Source organism: Cajanus cajan, chromosome 4, assembly GCF_000230855.2.
Source record: "Cajanus cajan strain Asha chromosome 4, NIPB_CcT2T_4, whole genome shotgun sequence".
In the NCBI taxonomy this organism is placed as follows: Eukaryota; Viridiplantae; Streptophyta; class Magnoliopsida; order Fabales; family Fabaceae; genus Cajanus; species Cajanus cajan.
The window spans coordinates 14,191,646-14,211,413 of NC_138520.1; the positions used below are offsets into that span (position 1 = coordinate 14,191,646).

At 32.6% G+C, this 19,768-nt stretch overlaps 1 protein-coding gene across 4 annotated transcripts; it reads left to right on the top strand.

Moving 5' to 3' along the window:
• The first annotated feature begins 1,516 nt into the window (after window positions 1-1,516).
• On the top strand, window positions 1,517-9,809 carry LOC109815328 (putative serine/threonine-protein kinase PBL7). 4 transcript variants are annotated; one of them, XR_002241154.3, is made up of 8 exons: window positions 1,517-2,135; window positions 4,136-4,305; window positions 4,422-4,611; window positions 5,834-6,222; window positions 6,826-7,193; window positions 7,275-7,330; window positions 8,142-8,204; window positions 8,791-9,809. XR_002241154.3 is itself a non-coding variant. In XM_020380027.3 (7 exons), exons 1-6 carry the CDS (start codon window positions 2,015-2,017, stop codon window positions 7,297-7,299), a joined length of 1,263 nt encoding a protein of 420 aa, XP_020235616.1. In that variant the 5' UTR covers window positions 1,517-2,014; the 3' UTR covers window positions 7,300-7,330; window positions 8,791-9,806. The 4 variants fall into 4 exon arrangements, 3 of the variants coding, with proteins under 3 accessions (XP_020235616.1, XP_029130589.1, XP_020235615.1); XM_020380027.3 differs by lacking the exon at window positions 8,142-8,204 and having other exon boundaries at window positions 8,791-9,806; XM_029274756.2 differs by lacking the exon at window positions 8,791-9,809 and having other exon boundaries at window positions 8,142-8,315.
• Window positions 9,810-19,768: the final 9,959 nt, after the last annotated feature.

Consider the following 19,768-nt stretch of genomic DNA (forward strand, 5'->3'; position numbering starts at 1 on the left):
GGCCTATTCTGAAATCAGAACAGCCCATTCTGGAACTCATCCAGAACGGCCCGTTCTCCATCCAGAACGGCTCGTACTCCCCTCCAGAGCAGCTCGTTCTCCATCTAGAACGGCCCGTTCTCCCTCCAGAACGGCCCGTTCTCCACTACGAATTTTAGTTCAATTTAATAGCTTGGAACGGCCCGTTCCAGATTGGAAACGGCCCGTTCTGGACTACTAAATCAGTCACATTTTTTTTTTCTACGTTACAATAAGCAATAAAAAAATTAATTTCACACATTAATAAAATTAGTTAATTGCATTCAATTTTACTATTTTGATAATATTCTTTCTAAGTTGTTCTTATTAGAAATGCTTAAAGGTGTTAAATAGGTCATGACCTAACCTAACCTGATATGTTATTTTAGACCAAGCTAGCTTATCTTATATATATTTTTTCAAGCTACCATTTTTTGTCTCAACCTAACCTATATTAAGTCATTGGAACATTGGGACAAATTGGCCTAATAAAAAAATACATTTAAAAAATCAAATATATTTTTTACAATGAAAAAAATAAAATTTATAATATGATGAATTGATATTGTATATTATCATGAAACACCTAATAGCCTTACATGTATACAATTTCTTATAACTATTACATTTCCATTTATCTATCTTATTAACTAGATCAACCTTTTCATAATATTTTCATACCTCATAGATGTCAGATTATTTATTTTTCTTAGCTTTCAATATCTCGATCTTCGTCATTAATACCCTTACTCTTACTTTTATTATAGCTCCACGAGTGTGAGTCTAGTCAGTGCATATCGATATGCATAAACTTTCCATCTTAAATTAGTATTTTATTTTTATTTTAAACTCTATATTTTAATAATAATAGAATAAATTATTTTTTATAGTATAAACTAAAAAAGATATAACCATTAAGGCTAGCCTAGTGGTTGGGTGGAGGAGGGTTGGAGTAGTTAGAAAGATAAAGACCTAGGTTCAACTTTATTGCGACCATCTTTGTAATCTTTCCTAATTTTACAAATAAAAACTAAAAAAGATATTTTCACAAGTATTTAAAAATATAATTATTAACTTATTTATAACTAAATTTATTAATCTATTTAATAATGTTACCGTAAATTATATTTTTAAATAAATTAATAAATAAGACCAAACTTTTAATAAAGTGAGATCTAATTATATATATAAAAAAATTATGATAAATAATAAATTAAAAATTTACTTTTATAAAACAGGAATGACGTATATATATATCGAAAGTCGTCCGAGATATTCTATTCACATTCATAGATGGAGTGAATTCAATTATAAAATTTATTCTCTCATCGTACATTTGAATTATAAATTTTAATTTTCAAATTTTTTTCTATAAATAATATCTGTGACTGTGATATATAATTCCTAAAAAGAACTGGTTAAAAATACATGTTGGAAGTACACGTCAGGTCAGGAGCCTAAAATTCAGCGCCAAAGTGCAACAGCATGAGAGACAAATGTGATTTGGAGAGAAAGCGAGGGGGCAATGGCATGCACGTCACCACTCACCGTGTAAACTCCACCCTATAACCGCGACGGATTTTCCTCCCAAGGAAACAAATATTAATTATTATTGCAATTAAAATCAGTATTCAGTATTCAGTGTGCCATCGAACCCAGCGAAAATTCCCTTTTTAATCGCCACATTTTTTTTATATATTTTATTTTCTGCAAATTCCTTTCCTTTTCGGCCAAGAAACCGCATAATCCAGTACACGCACGCACCACCGTAGCATACGAGGTGGCATTGAACGTGTGAGTAGTGGGAACAGATTCTGTTGCGATCCACGCCTTATTCAGCGTCCTTCTTTTCCAACCGCCATATTCTTCTGGCGATTCAATTTCGAACAAAACCTACGTTTGCGTCTCTCTCTCTGTCTCTCTGTGTCCACCGTCTCTCTTTTCACGACGTGACTGGTGGCACTAACGGCGCCAGAAACGCTGCGTTTTGAGCCCCATGGGTAGCTGCCCCTGTTTCGGGTCGAGGAAGAAGAGCAAAGAGAAGAACGCCAAGGCTGGGGAAGAAGAAACCAAGATTAGCAAATCAGAGAATATTGATGTCCTTCGAGCATCTTCAGGTTACCTTCTTACACTTTGTTTAGTTTTATTTTTTTTTAAATTCTGTCTTTGAAAAAAATTAATATTATAATTTGCAAGTTTTTTTTTTCCTGCCAATTTTTAATTGGGTTTAGGTTTTAAGTCAAGGTTATATAGAGGAACTTTAGAGGAAAGTAAGGGTCTTGGTTGTTGTTATTATCTTGGGGTTAGTTCTTATTTGAAAATTGAAATTCAGACTTAAAGTGCGCACCTTAGTAGTTTAGTACCTTACCCAAAAATTAATTAAGAAAAAACAATTCAAATTTGATAACTTAATGTTATATACATTCTTCCCTGAGTCTTGACATACTGACTGGTAGACTTGCCCTGCACTGTGCAATGGGAGATTTTGACCAATATTCATTGTGAGTGATCTCATTCTTGTGTGGTTAAACTGATAAAGAGGGCACCACTGTGCTAGTTATTCTGTGTCAGAAGAATATGGCGCTTGCCTTTGTTGTATAGAACCTCATGAACATTTTCAAAGCATATGCTGCAATCTGAAATTAAATTAATTAGAGTTTGTTTGAATACAGACTTATAAACTTTTTCTAGAACTTATCTATTGAAAATAAGAAAAGAATTCTTGTAAATAAACTCTCAGAAACTCTTTTAAGTTTATGTTCAAATAGACTACGAAATATGTTAGGCAAAGGGCTCATATCCCTTTTTATAGAGACAACCGTAGAAAATCACGGCATTGCCAAAGGACTTTAAAATAATCATAGGTGAATTCATTGATTTTTGAATGGCCATAGTGTCATAGTCATTCTTTGACACGACAATTGCTCAAAGTAATCATATGTGCTGCACGTATTACAACTTATATGCTGAAGAGCAGCTATCCTAATTCGTTTTGCATAATTTTGACCCAAGAAAATTTAAAATAAATTTCCAATTTAAAGACAAGATGTTATATCTTTTAAATTTGTCTTCAGTTCTAATTATTTAGAGATTTTCACTTTTTTACAAGAAGTTAATATTTTGCTTCCAAAACTCGACATTCACCACCTAGATATGTGCACGCATTATATATTAGACCAAAATACATGATAATTATTCCAACATTCTACATTAGATGTAGAACATCAATTATCTGTTATATAGTTATCTTTGAAATGGAGTAATATGTAATACCATGGGTAGACTTTGGTTGCAGCAGTGGTGTAAATCATTTTTATGCTCACAGCAGTTTCAACATTACCTGTTCCTTTTGGTTGCTTAGTTTACCTGTTCATGTAACCAACCTCACTTAGCAGTATAAGTAGCTTTTGTTGCTTTTATTGTTGATGTTGAGTTTACCAGTTCATCTTCCACTATCCCACTGGACAAAGGGTCTTCTGAAACAATCATCTACTTATACATTTAATCAAATGCTTTGACTTTCTGTTACTAAAAGTGTTAAACTTAGTTTGTCCTCTCTTGGCTCTTGACAGTTTTAATCCAGAAACACTTAAAATTCTAGAGACAGGGTAAATGACAACGTAAAATGAAAGGGATGGACACCATAATTCTGAATTAATCTTAAGTGAAGCTACACACAATCACCAATCCCTGCTTGCTAAAGTTTTGGCCTTAGACCGATGGAAGCCATTTATCATGTTGATCTCTTGGCTTCTAAGATATGTTTGTTAAACTCCCGAATGCTTGAGAAGTTGTGATAATAGTATTCACGAAGGTTATATAATCAACTTAGACCATATATGCAGAGGGATATAAACTGTAATGAGCTGATGTTTTCTCAAGTAATATCTTTTTTCATTTTTGGCTTGTTTTTGAAGGGGGTCTTTTCCCTATTTTTTGTTTCTCCTTTTCTCTTTTATGAAGTGTTCTTTTATATAAAAAAAAAAATGTTGCGATAGTTTTAAAAGTTGAATGTCATTTAATCGTTATTGCTGGCTTGTGTCATGGAGGGGATCACAAGTGAAGATCTCTAAACTTTACTCTTATACTCAAGTTATCATGAATTGGTTTGATACAGATCTTAGACCAGAAGATGACCCAACAGAGGAGGGTGACAACTCTAAAAAGGCTCAGATATTTACCTTCCGAGAGCTTGCAACAGCAACAAAAAATTTTAGGGATGAAACCTTTATTGGCCAAGGTGGATTTGGCATTGTTTACAAAGGAACGATAGCAAAAATAAATCAGGTAAAACTTGATGGGTGGATTTTTTTGTGTGTGCCTGTTTCTTGTTTTACAAAACTCTTCAATATGTTACATTACTGTGCAATATAACTCCTTTAACAAGATGGGGATTCGATCAGGTTGTAGCTGTTAAGAGACTTGATACTACCGGTGTTCAAGGGGAGAAAGAATTTCTGGTGGAAGTTCTCATGCTTTCTCTTCTACGCCATTCCAACCTTGTTAATATGATTGGTTACTGTGCTGAAGGGGATCAACGTCTTCTAGTGTATGAGTACATGCCTTTGGGATCTTTGGAATCTCATCTTCATGGTATATAGCATACTATATTGTAACATTTACTTTCTTCAGTGCCAAATAGCTATCAGTTACTTACTAGTTACTCCATCTATCAATACTGCTTTAGTCTCCTCCCCATGTGAAAATTGAAAGAAATTATGTAAAGGCATAGTTTACTTGAAAGGATGAAATAATATACTATTCATAAAGTTTACATAAGTCAATTTAAAGGATCTGGCGATCCGCAGACATAAATAATTTCAAAACCTAATTTCACTACTAAATTTAGATCTATATTTAGTTCCACTCCACATTTTTTTTAGGGCAGACGGGTCATGAATCATGATTAGTTGGGATGAAGAGGGATTAATTAGTTTAATAATGCCATATTTTAATTTTGTACCACATTTTAATGCTGTATAACTATAATGTAAGTTATGTAACTACTACTGTGACTTTTCTGTGCTTGACGTGCTTCTTTATTCACCAAAAGTACATTTAGACCTTTTCTCAATCATAAGGCCAACCTCTCTGCTTCAAAGTAGCTGTGACCTTAGTTGTTACTTGTTAGTATTGCAAGATTCGCAATTCAAATCACATGATTCTATATGCTTTGGAAAGCCAGCTATTTGTATGATGTGATGTGTTACAAATGACTTTGAATCATTTGACACATGAATGATTTTAGTGATTCTTTTATTTTATTATTTTGATTTTCTTTCACCTATTCTCGCCAAAATAAAAAAAGAAAGCTAAGGACCTATTTTCTCCTATTTTCATTTTCTATTTTCACTTTTAATTTACAAAACTGCCAATTCATTTTCAATTCATTTCCTATTTTCTGATATTTGTCTAAGAAACATTGAATCAAACTATTTTTTTTCTTCTTGTTCCTGTACAAATATGTGAAAACAGAAACAATTGAAAATAAGCTGGGAGTTTTATAAATTAAAAGTGAAAACAGAAGTAAATTGGGCCCTTAAATTGTGAAATATAAAGGCACCGGAGGAACACTACTGAATGCACCCTATTTGATTATTTCACTGTTCCTTTGCTATACTCTCATTCCTCTGAAAGCCTCAAACACTTGGTTATAGCTGACGGTTTTGTTTTGTAACTTGGAGACAGAGTTGAGATGTTTAGTTAAGTTCTAGTTTAAGATTATCATATTGAGTACAATACATCATTTGAATGATTTATTTCAAGGATTTTCTGTGCATTGTGTCTTTAATAATTTGTTCATGGCTATTTGCAGATATTCCACCTGATGAAGACCCACTTGATTGGAATACCAGAATGATGATAGCTTGTGGAGCAGCAAAAGGACTAAATTATCTTCACAATGAAGCAAAGCCTTCTGTTATATACAGGGATCTAAAATCATCCAACATACTGTTGGATGAAGCTTTCTTTCCAAAACTTTCTGATTTTGGGCTTGCAAAATTTGGTCCAACTGGAGATCAATCATATGTTGCCACTAGGGTCATGGGAACACAAGGTTACTGTGCCCCTGAATATGCCACTAGTGGAAAATTAACAATGAGATCTGACATTTACAGTTTTGGGGTTGTGTTGTTAGAAATAATTACTGGACGCAGAGCATATGATGATAACCGTGACACTGAAAAGCATCTTGTAGACTGGGTAAATTCCTGTATTTATTATATTTTGCTCCTTTTCTGGCCCATGATGAATAACATAGTTCTACTCTCTCTTTTTCAAGTTCAATAACATATATATTATTCTAAATGTATCAGATTTGCTGCAACTTTTGCATTTCTTCCCTGGTCTCAGTGGAATGCTATGTTTACTACTCTTGGTTTATTCTAATTTTTATTATGTACTTGAAAGAGGTAGAAGCTTAATTAATAATTTTCTGTTGTTGATCTGAGTGTGCTGGTCTGTGTATGTTGAAGAAAGGAATCATAACATCCTTATAATATTTACAATTCCAGTTTGCTGCATATTATCCAGGGAATATTATTGCATTGCTTGTTCTGCTTACGTGGTCTAACCCTAGTTTCAGAATATTACATGATCTTTATGCTTAAAATCCAATTGGGATAAATGTTATCCGAAGTCTTAATTTTGAGAAGATAATATAAGCTTATCGTTCTTCAAGAAATCATTACTATACATAACCGTTGTCAACTGGTATGCATAGTCATAAGTTGTTGCAGCTTGACAAATACAGTCAAGGTTATTTTTCTAGCTACAATTTTAAGCTTGGTTTCTTAATGTCTATAGGCACGCCCAATGTTTAGAGACAAAAAGTATTTTCCAAGATTGGCAGATCCAAGGTTGAAAGGTCACTACTCAGGATCTTATCTATCAATGGCCGTTGAATTGACAGCCATGTGTCTTCGAGAAGAGCCACGTCATCGACCTAATGCAAGTGATATAGTGGAAGCTCTAGAGTTCTTGTCATCCAAACAATATACCCCAAAAAAGTCCAACACAACAGAGATAGCGGGTGGAGAATCCCCAACCGAAATATCTGCCATTTTGCCTAAAGAATCACAAAGAGAGCGAGCTGTTGCTGAGGCTAAGCTGTGGGGGGAGACATGGAGGCAGAGACGACAAAGTGAGCAAAGTAGTCCAGAGGAAGCAAATAGGTAGTGAAATAGACTTTATATTCTCTTCTTTACTACATGCATCATGGATACCAAAGAAGATTCAACATACTTGAAGTGCAGGAGGAAGAAGAAAGAAGACCTATGATGCAGATTAGAAGTGGCTGGTGTCTAAAAAGGTATAGGGAAAGTAAAGAAACTTTCAAAGATAATGTGATCAAGATTTAAATGTAGCTAAATAAAATTAGTTGGCCAGCTATTTTTAAAAAGTGCTGTTTAGGCACTTGGGAACCTGAAGCTCAACTTCACATGCTTTGACATGAGTTTTCAGATTTTATGGTTGCTCTAGCTTTGCTGCATTGAAAAATATGATAAAATACCAGTACTTCTAGTTCTATGTTCTATAACATACTTATATTGCTGGAGCTTGGAAGCACACACATTTTTGTTTTAACAGAAAATAAATAGCAAATTGGTTGGTTTTCTTGTAAATGCCTAACAAGCTTCTAGTGGAATATTGGACATGTTTAGTATAGAGCAGACATCTCACACTCAGGCACGTATATCGCTGCTGTTAACTGTTCGGTAGTCTTTACAGAAATTTAGATATATTATACAGTTCATAGTTAGACATATATGAGCATTTTAAACATGCCTCATTCAATCTTACAAATGCAAAGGGTTGACCGTTTAAAACAGGTATTGCTTAAAATTTGTGTTCTTTTTCATGCATCTTTACCACTTCTTGACAGTTGGGATGTAAATTACGCCCCTTCGTTGATTAATATATTCAAATTATGATTGTTATCATCATCATCTGAGTGTTTAATGACACTAGTTGAGAAGACTTTATTACTTAATAAATATTTTTAATTACGTTAAAAGTGTAAAATAATTTTTAGTTTTATAATATAATAAATATTTTTTAATATTATTGAATATTTTTATTTTGATTATTGGATTTTGTTCTCACTCATTTCCGGGTTGCAGAAAGAGCTCTACAAGTTAAGATCGGGACAGGTATGCATACCATAAAAGCACGTCGAGTTTATGGTATGAATTCTAGTGAATTGGCTTTTGTTTCTATTTGGGAGATATATTCTCTCTTTTTTTTAGAGTGGAATATATATTACTTGAAAGTGTAGCAAGTCAAAAATATACAGAGCAAAAACAAATAAAATAGTTATAAATGTTAATACTTGTAAATTGTAAATTTATTCTACACGTTATATACTGAAGTTGAAAAAAAAACATGGACTCTCCCTTAAGTCACCATGAAATATTAATTTTCATTAACAAAAATATTTTATAAATAGCTTAGTGAGAGTACAATTGTGTCCAATTTCTTCAAGAGTATAGATAATAATGGATAAAGTTTTGATAGAATACTATAATAATTATTTTCATACTCGTATTTGAAGAAAAATATCTATTCATTTTTATATTTAAGCATATAACAACTTTAATCTTCATTTTCGTATTTGTTTGATACTTATGTTTGCATTTTTTTAATTGCTTGGCACCATCTTTGGTTTTGGTAGAAGTTGGCCCAAAAACTTTTCTATATTATGTCAACCTCTTCAAATTTCTTAACACAAGTATCTCTAAGGTTAAGGGAATGATGGAAGATCTTTTACAGATTCAATCTTCTCTTGAAGGAGCGTTCATTCAAATAGGAGGTGAAGGTGAAGAAAATCAAAAATGGAAGAGAAGGAGATGGAGGCATCACTTCTTGAAGAATACAAGCCTAAATGTTGCTTTGCCATAAAAGTTCCTTAGTGAGAGTGCTATTGGAGTCATACTTGAGAGAGAATTCAAGAGACTTTTGAGAGAAAAATTGAAATTTTCATTCAACAATTCATCAAAAGTGATTAAAAGAGGTGAGAAGGAGACTTATGTGGATTGGTTTGTGATGCAAGCTAACCAAATCACAATCAAATTGACCATAGTTAGGTTAGCTTGTAGGGCAAGTTGACTTAACTCTAGTTAGCCTACCTAACCATAATTTAGTAATCCTAAACATAGTTTACATCTTCCCTCAATCAAGTCTAGATATATTAGTTATGAAGAAAGTGTCACTAAGCATGGAAAGTATGAAGGGATGTGGAAGTAACAAGGAAAGTGAGATAATAGTCACATGGGATATATGATTGAGTGTGACAAGGGTGATGGGGCGTGGGAGTAAGAAAGGAGGTTGAGGTAGTAATCCCACAAGAAACATGATAAAGCATGGAAGGTGTGACTTAGTGGGGTGTGTGTAGCACAAGGCAGGGTGCAAATAAGCACCAAGGGAATGCCACTCCTTACTAGTTATATCTTCCATTTACAAAATACACGTCTCCTAATTACAAAATGCACTCCAAAAGTAGTATACATAATTAACTCTACACTAATTGCATCTTCATTTGGGCTCACATAAGTTCAATTTTCTATTTATAAAATAAACCTCCAACTACAAAATGCACTATCAAAGTAATATACAAAATTACCCTACACCAATGACCCATAATACAAAATCAAATATAAGTCAAAGACGATATAAGACAGAAATAGACTAAGTATTAATGATCCTAAAGTTCAATATGAGTTAAAGTCTTCCTTCACTTCTAACTCATTCCTTTTGGATTTTTTTATATGACCCTTGAACATGATTTCATCATGGAGTTTACCCACTTCCTCCTGTTATACTTCAATAATATTTTTCAAAACAATGCACTTACTATTTTTGTTTGGTATGGTGCAACCTTTCAATGATTTGTTTGTATTTTAAGTCTTAAATTATCTTATATTTAAAATCTCTTTGAAAAGTTCTAATTTTTATTTTCATTTTTTATTTTAAATCATAAAAACAAATGTGTTCCTTCTCGGTGTGAGTTTATGGAATGTGTGAAGAAAATAGTTTGTTATAGGGTTGTTTAAGGCTATTTTATGATCCACAATTTTTCATGTTATGTTTGGACATATTTATGTTTTTGTTGTGTTGAAATGTCACTCTTGTTACCCAAAAAAATATTTGATGAAATTTTGGGATTTTTGGGGTTATGTGATGCATCAAATGTCTTAACATACCTAAAATATTTAAGAAAATTTAAATAAAATTTTGAAGTGATGATCTCTTCGCTATGGAGATGGAATAATTTGTTTGGTCACTGAATAAATCGTAGAACATGAAGAAAGTTAAAGTAATGGACCAATTCTTGAAAATTTAATTACAAACTAGCGCATAGGAACCCTAATTCATCAAATTTAATTAAGTATAAATACAAACAAGGATTTGTCACTAATATTTCACATAATTACAGTGGGTTAAACTAAAAGTTAGTTTTGTGATTAAACTTTATTTAGAGAACTTGCAATAATTTTACAGAGTATACAAAATGTAGACCAATATAGGCTAGTTTTCAATCAAAAACTAACGTAAGAATTTTAAAAACTAACTAAAAATATGAAATTAACTAACGTATGAATTTTTAAAACTAACATGATTAAAAAAACATAAAACTCACGTAAGAATTTAAAAAATTATTAACAAAATATAAAACTAAGATAAGTTGCAAGTTATATAATATGTAGCTCTTCCTAACTTACATAATTCCTCATCTTTATTATGATAAAAATCAATTGTTTCGGTAATATTGATAATTTGATTTTTATATTATAAATTTATTTATATAAATTATATTGTTAATAATATAATATGTACATTAATTTTTTTATTAGATTATATAGATAAATAAGTTGTCATAAACTTTTTTACAAGTAGGTATGATAAATAAACTCATATTTGTGAGTACCGATCCTAATCCATTTTGACGGAAAAAAATTTATTTTGACTAGGTATAGATTTATCTCGAATTGGAAAATCTAGTTTGGATATTTAAGTCTTTGATCTATATCTAGGGATGTCAAAAAAATTTGTACCCGTGAATATCCATGGATAAACTCTATTAAGTAGAAGATGAATATTGATGGGTACTTGTAAGTAAGGAGTTTGAGTATTTTTTATATCCGCATGTTAACGAAAAGATATGAGTATCATAATATACATCCTCACGAGTAGTCACTAATATTTAATTACATAATTATATATTAAATTTGATTAAACTCGTGGAAATAAAGTACTTTGAAAATCAAATTTAGTTTTTAAATTAAAGAATTTTAATTAATAAAATTGTGTATAATATTTGAATAATTTAAGTTTTGACTTTTAAACTATTATTTTTAATTAAAAAAATAGAAATTATTATTAATATGATTTTTAAAAATATTTTAAAAAATAAATATTCACAAATATCTGTGAATACTCATAGATATTATAAAAATATGTGAATACCTATTTAATAGATATCTGGAAACAGATACAGGTAGATAGAAAGGAGTTACTACCCGTATTCGCCCTAGTTCCACCTTATTGACATCCCTATCCATACTTGTTTTGCTAATTTTATTTGTGTGTGTATGCTTGCGTGTGAAATTTTTTTATTTGTAAGTTATTTTTTTTATTATTTTATATATTATTTATGTTATAATATAATTATTTACTTAAAATTTAATTTATTTAAAATATATAAATAAATTAAAATTATTAAAAAAATGTGATGTCTTCCTCATAAATTTATTTAAACTCAACAAAATTTGACAGGATAAAAATAAATTTTAAAAATATAAATTTATTTTTTAAAAAAATTTAAACCGAAACTCATCTCACTTTTTATGAGAGGTCAGGATGGAAGACTAGAACTTACCAACTATCATCCTTATTTATAAGTCAAAGTGTAGACCTTTTTAAATAATCAGAGGATTGAATTATTTTGTTGATGTTTCGGTAATAAGTTTCTAAACCTATTATTGCTGATATTGATTTTTAATTGAATGAGCCAAAACACTCCAAAGAGGTGTTTTGTTGTACCATAATTTGTTTCATGCCTAAAGATTAAGATTACCGAAAATTGTGAATATAAGAATTACGATTCTTAATAATACTAAAATGCATTCGATTAATCATAAATAGTTTTAGGAATAATTATGTGTTATATAATAATCAAATATTTTTACTAAATTAAACTAACAAATAAAGATAATATAATATTTTATTATAATAATTTTTTTGTTCAAAAAAATTAAATTATCACCTCATAAAATAGTTTTGTATAAAACCTATATAAAAATAATAGTTATGAAGAATGATATTTTTCTTAGAAGAATAAACCAAAGAAAATTATGTGGTTGTTTATTGTTTTCTATTTCCATTTTCAAAAAAAATAAAACAATGGTATTATAATATGTTTGTTCAAATTGTTGAAAATATTTTTTTTAGAAAACATTTTTAAAAATAAGTGAAAAACTCAAAAGGAAAAAATATGTTATTTTCAAATTTTTGACAAATTCTACGGTGGTCTAGAAAGATAAGTGGTCTATCATAAACCATATTTTCTTTTAATCTAGATCATTAGATTTTATGGTTGCATGAGATGTAACAGAACTTTTTTACCAAATTTTTTCTCTCTTTCTCCATTTTCAATCCTTTCCTCATTGTAGTCTCTAACCCCTCTTTGCAATTGATAAGCTTCTCCAACAAGGCCATGTAATATCCCATATTTTCTTAATAAATTATTAGATATTTTTAATTAATTAATTAAGTAATATTATATTTTGAGTGATATTTTTTAAAATAATAAAAAGTATAATTTGCTTGTTTATTTTCAAAATAGTGAGGAATAATTAATTGGGCTTTTTGTCAACAAGTTATGCATGGATTAGGGCTAGCATTTATTATAAATGCGTTAATAAGATCAGGGTTGTCTAACTTTACAAAATCTAACATGGGCATCTTGTGATCTAAAGAGAAAAGAGAACTAGAGGCAATAGGAGAGGACCTTAGAGATCCAAACCAAGAATTTACATCCATCAAGGTAAAGAGGAGTGACAGCCTCGCTTCGGGTGTGGGTTGTAACGACCCGTCATGGCCGTCACACTACGCAACACACAACTAGCTGTGCATATACATATACTAAAACAATAATATAATAAGAAATCTGCATCTCATGAATATGTACAACTATGTTGCTTGTCCAACAACTGTATACAAATATCTACACAAAAGCATCTACCAACAACTAGTAGACTACAAAATAAAATCCAACTCCAAGCACTACCTGTGGCTCCACTTCTACTCTCCAGCCTATCCCTACTCTACTCTCATACAACGTATGATCATCGCAGTCCAAACCATATGAAAACATATAAGGGTAAGCTAGGTAAAATAAACAACTCATAAAATTGAGTATGCCACACATCAACACATAAATTCATTTTCACATTCAACACAAGCAACAAACAACACATATACTACACATCTTAACACCATTTCAACAATACAACATAAACATTGTATCAACACATCAACACATATGCGTCGTCACGCATTTCAACTCGAAGATCTCCTACAACACAAGGTGAGCAGTCTAAGTGGCTAGGTCCTACCAAACCGACAACACAAAACATTTTTGGGCTTGTTAGGTAAACAAAAAATTTGGATAAAAATCCACAACACGATAACGGTTTCTCAGACTTTGCCACTTAAACAAGGAAGTATAGTACTATGTCAAGACAAGATAGCTGGGTTTAGGCCTACCACGACATTAGCTAGCTTAACTAAGCTACCTATGGGATTAGCCTACTGACTATCCTCCAAATACTACAACCTTCCGATACTCGGTAAAAAACTAAGTTCCCGACTTCGTACTTTACTCAAATTGGTCGCTTGTAATCAGTATAGCTCGACCTAGCCCCTATACCGTGGTCACTTTGTACATGTGTGCCTTGACCTTACCCACACACAGGATCAACTAGGTCCTAGAGGAGAACAACACAACATCTACTCTAAAGGACAACTTCCTGAAGAGGGTTTTTCAACAAATTGGGCTCTCAAAGCACCACAACTATCTCAATCCGCACAATGGGATGAGCAACTTCAAAAACTTTTCCTCCTGTCCTAGGGATTAGCAACTCATCATCCCAATCAACTTTCAACTTAAACAACATAGTCAACTCATAACTTTAACAACACAATTTATCAACACAGCAACTTTTCAACACTATTTAACAACACAACAACTCATTCAATTCATACATATAACATTTCTACACAACTACACAACTAAGGTTCAACATGCAACTCTCAGCTCGCAACTATGTCTTCTCATCATATTACGACATTCATCATTTTTCAATCATAAAACCAAACATATTCACGCCCGATGCAAGTTAGTTCGTGCCCGGCCTGAACCCAATCCGAGAGCTCTAAAGCTCTGTCACGCCCGGTGTAATGTTATCACACCTGGCATCCTTCTAGGCAAAGACTCCCAAGAGTCTCCACGCTCGGCACGTCAACCCTGCACCCGGCGCCATCTAGACAGAGACCTCTAGAGGTCTCCACGCCCGCCCCACGCCTGGCGCCATATCAGTAACCTGCTAGACAAGGCCACTATCTGATATTACGCCCGACGTGATTTTCCTCACGCCTGGCGTGAACTCATCCAGAGACTCTCATTTACAATCGCGTCTGGTGTGACTAGCCTTGCACCCGACATGATCAAGAAATGGTTGCCCCTAATGAATGCACGCTCGGCGTAAATTCATACAGCAGCTTCCAAAACTTCAAAAATTTCCATCAAAACTTGAAAATCAGCAAACCTAGTCCCATGCAATCCATGAAATGAAATACATAGGCCCCATACAACTCAAAAAAAACCTCAGATTCAACATGCAACTACTCAATGCATCAAAGTCACCAAAAACCCCATTTTACCCAAAACCCCGAAAAATGAGAAATTCTCTCAATTTACCCATTAATTCTCAACATTCAAGCACTAATTGAGTTCCTAAACTCACATGAAACCAATCAATCTACATTCTAGCTTTCATCACCTGAAGATTGGCCTAGAACAGCCAAAAAGAGGAAGAAGAAGAAGATTATCTCCCGAAACTCAACCCTCGGACTTCAACCCTCCAGCACAAGCTTCCTGGCCTGAATTTCAAATAAAAGATAGAAGAAATTAGTGATCTAGAGAAGAAGACAAATCAAACAGAGAAGTTTGAGAGAGAAAGGAGCTCACAGACCCAGAGTCCTTCTCCCTAAAACCTCTCTCTAGGTTTCTTTGAGAATGAGCTTATGAGGCTCTATTCTCAGAGAAAACCTTATATATTCTTCTCTCTAGCATCCACTAAACCTTGAACCAACTTACTACGTTACATGGGTTATGTGTTGGGTAATGAATTTGACCCTCAATCCCATTGTTTGTGATTGATTTGGATGTGTGAGGGATTAAACCACTTTTGTTTGTAATTACAATGTGTAACTATTATTTCTTGATTTTTACATATGTGTAATTGTATTATTAATTTGTGAGTTGCCCGTGTTTATGAATCTAAGTGTCTGTGAGAAAACCTAAAGATTTAAATTGAATAATAATTATTAGAGAACAATTTCAAATAGGAACCCCCTTAATAAGAATGAATTAATTAGACTAGATGTTTTCCTTATAACATAATTTGTGTAGTAATGAGACCCATTAAGAGTGTAAATCACAATTATGTTAAAAACGAGATTACTAAAACCATGTCAGGCACCACTTGAAAGACATTGGCGTAGAAGCCTGAAATGCTCACAACATCGTTGATGCCTAACCTGAGCCTGGTCACATCGAGCGTGGCAGCTCCAAGGCCTTCCTATTGAAAACTCGTTGGGTGTAGGAAGAGTCACGCCAGAAGTGATCCTTCCAAAGGCTCTCGGCCTTTATCTCATCAAGCTAGGGTAGGTCACACAGGGTCTGACCTTGTTTCCTAAACTAAATTAAGTGAATATTTGCCTAATGTATGTGAATAGAGTGATAGTAAACTTTATGAATTAATGATTGAGATAGGGAATATGTGTATGATGTTGGAGATTGAGAATGTGTGAGATGTTAATGTAAGTTTATGAAATCTTGAGACATGGCTTATGTAATAAGTGAAAGTGATTGTGTAAATAAGCCTAAGTATAACTTAGTAGGGATATGACTTGTGAAATGTGAAATCATGTGAATATGAATTATGTGACCATGCATAGAGTCTATATGACATGCATCATATGCATAAGGTATTTTTGTGATTGGTACGATGTGAAATACATTGTTAGAGAAGATCCACTTGTGTAAAAGCTTGGGGATTCCATGACTTTGGGTATATCTAGGTTTGGGAGCCCCAATCCCAACACTTTGTGTACATGGGGTGAAATTTGACTGACATAGTTATCCCGACATGCCATTGGTGTATTTTCTTCAAATGTAAAGTGTTATGATAGTTTGACTTGACATGAACTCCTAGGCTACCTTCGAGCAGGGATTAAATGTTTTACTAGTGGCACATACCTTTAGCTTTAAGAGAGTCTTGCCTATTTCTTGAACATAACATAACTATTATTTGTGAATGAAAAAGTGGATGGATGTTGATATGTGTGAAATAAACATTATTGTATCATGGGATTAAAGTATGAGATTTAGTATATATTGACTATTATGAATCTTATGATGTGATTAATTGCGATAATTATTCTTATTTCAATTATATATTATTATTATATTTGTGTGTGACTACACAATCATTTCCTACATCGGTAGCTATAATGACATGTTTCTCACTCCTTGTTTTTCTTTGTAGTTTGTTTTTGTTGTATTTGAACATGTGAATTTAATTATTGAGGAGTTTGAGCTTTAAACTGAGATCTCTTTGATGGGATGTGACATCGGGGCAGAGTTAGAGATTGTCTTTCATTTATCATTGCATTAGGAATTTAGTTTCTTTTAAGTTATTTCAATTTATTTCAATTTTGGTTATTGACCTTAGTAATTATTTTTAGTTGTTTGTAGTCTTGTCATTTGAAGAGTTGTAATGTGATACTCTTTTCCCTTAGTTTTATGTTAATTAATGAAGTATTTTTTTAGACCTATTATTTTATACTATTGAATTTATACATGAGGGTTAAAGGGTATCACATCTCTCCTGTGCACAAATGCTAGAAAAATGGGGAAGCTCCATCATGGCTAATGTTAACCACATCCGCTTCAAGATGGTTGAGCACTTTGACTAGGTCAATAACTCATGTTGCCACTTGGAGCAGTATTTTGGTGCCATGAAGATCGACGTCAATAGAGTTGTGTTGTGTTGCATATGGCTGGAGAATCTGAAGATTAGGAGCACTCATCGGTGTTGAGCATGGTTGTGTTGTCAAGGACTAGGATTCTTTCAACTACAAGTTTGATGGCATTGTGTGAGGATCAAAGGTCTAATGACCAACATGCTCTACAAGTTGACCAATTATGGCAATGGATAAAGATCCCACCGAGTCCTCCTCTACAATGATTTCATTTCTTACATCAAGCTCAACTAGTTGAAGAATCTTAACCACATCTACAAATAGACCAATTACAATAGCGAAAATCGACTGCCACCAAGTCCACTTCGACCCAACCTCTGTCGCCAATGTCAATCTTCATGGTGATAACACTTCTCATGGTAATAGTTGTTGTTGCATTGTCAATTGTTGGTGGCAACAAAATATGGTTAACAGGGATAATGGTTGGTGCTGCCATTAATGGGGATGAGTGGAAGGAATTGATAACTAGAGAGATGAATGAGAAACAATATGGTGTGAGATATGCATGATAAAACTTATAAATTGAAATTAATCTAGTGACTAAAATCATAAAAGTGAAAATAAGTAGATGTTATTTTATTAAAAATAATTAATTAACTATTTTGTCTTACGAAGGATCCTTCCTTGAGAGTTTTTTTTTTGTTTTATGGTTTTCTTTCTTTTTTAGTTTTCTTTTTCTTTTTGAATTTATATAATCAATTTTTTATATTCATCAGAATTACAATGATGACACCAAAGTTCAAACTTAAGATCTTATGTATACCACCCCCAAGCCCTTCACCACTAGGCTGATCCTAGTGGTCTTATTAATATAACTTGTTGATCAAATAATGTTATTTTTGCTTGTTATAACAACCCTCTGTGATCCCTACACTTAGTGGAATCGCACTAATTACACTAGTTAACTAATAAAATATATTAAACTGGATAATCAAACACATTCATGTATATAAAAGTAATAATAAACTACGTTTCTATGCACAAAATATAATACTATGTATATATATAGAGAGAGGAGGGATTCGTTTACTCCAAAGTCTACCTAAAATTTAAAGTTCTTAATGTATAAATCAAGTCTATAAATTTTTAAAAGATTTGAAAGTCGTTTGATAATTCGTTTCATTAATTAAAATTGATGGATAACATGTTTTAACAGTTGGATCATTGAAATTTGATATAGAACATAAATTATTGAACGGAGTAAGTCTACTTACTCCTAGAGTAAACAGATTCCTCCTCATATATATATATATATATATATATATAGTCATCCAAAATAATAATACTTTTCTAATGTCGGTCAAGTACAATCAAACAGTTACCTAAGATGATAACTTTAACACTAGGACAAAACTCCATATATAAGGGTAAGCTAGAGTTCAATAATCAATCATGTAAGCATAAGAATAAACATCTATATATGTTACACCATCATCAAATCACCAATCATTCTCATAGAGTCACATCATACACTTTATCATACACTACTCATGTAGTAAATGTAACTCATGATAAATATCAATGAATATTAATCATCTAATGCGTCGTCACGCATTCACCTAGGAGATCTCCCTAACAATAAAGTAGTATAAGTGACATCTCATCCTACCAAAATCACTCCAACCGTTTTCATGCCCAATACACCCGCTCGATCATTGCAAACCAGGATATTAATCCATACTCAGGTTTACTCAGACGATGTCACTTACACACTTAGAAGTTTGATTCCATCGTTTGGAATAGTACAGTTGGGTATAGGCATACCACGACCTTGACATGCATTACCAAGTCACTTATGAATTTCGTTTACCGCGTATTCGCTAGGAATCACACAACCTTTCCCAGTACTTGGTTAAGGGAATAACCCTCGACCTTATACCTAGCTCCAACACTAGTTAAGGACTTAGAGGAGACTCACCCAAATTAGTGACTTATTCAAACACCACTCTCACCAAAATTCAGTGGCCTATCCAAGCACCATTCTCAAGAGACTCTATGTGAGCTCTTCTAGTTCAAAAATATTTTTCCTTCTCCTCAAGTCCTAGGCTAGTCACATGCCATAAGGCATCACATGCAAACAATGCATCATACATCATACATGGTCAATCACCACTATGATCAACATCATCCTTATATAAACATACATACATATCATATCAAGTTTAAACATTCATATATATCATTACCAAGCATACATATGAATCAAGCACCAATTTGCATCATATATCATACATATATGAACCAACTATACAACATAGTATCATAAAACTTTTTAATCCACATGATAACACCTTAAAACATCAAAACAACACGCATCTCCCTTCGATAACTATCAAAGAAAACAACACAAAGAGAGTTATACTCATCCAAATGTGCTCAAACCTATCTCAAAAGAAAGATAATAGAATAATCTACAACTCTT

Bases quoted from the DNA above. Each gene is read 5' to 3' on its own strand.
- LOC109815328 (XM_020380027.3), top strand. From the start codon at position 2,015: ATGGGTAGCTGCCCCTGTTTCGGGTCGAGGAAGAAGAGCAAAGAGAAG. The intron at 2,136-4,135 runs GTTACCTTCTTA...GGTTTGATACAG, and splicing joins TGTCCTTCGAGCATCTTCAG to ATCTTAGACCAGAAGATGAC. The intron at 6,223-6,825 runs GTAAATTCCTGT...TAATGTCTATAG, and splicing joins AAAAGCATCTTGTAGACTGG to GCACGCCCAATGTTTAGAGA.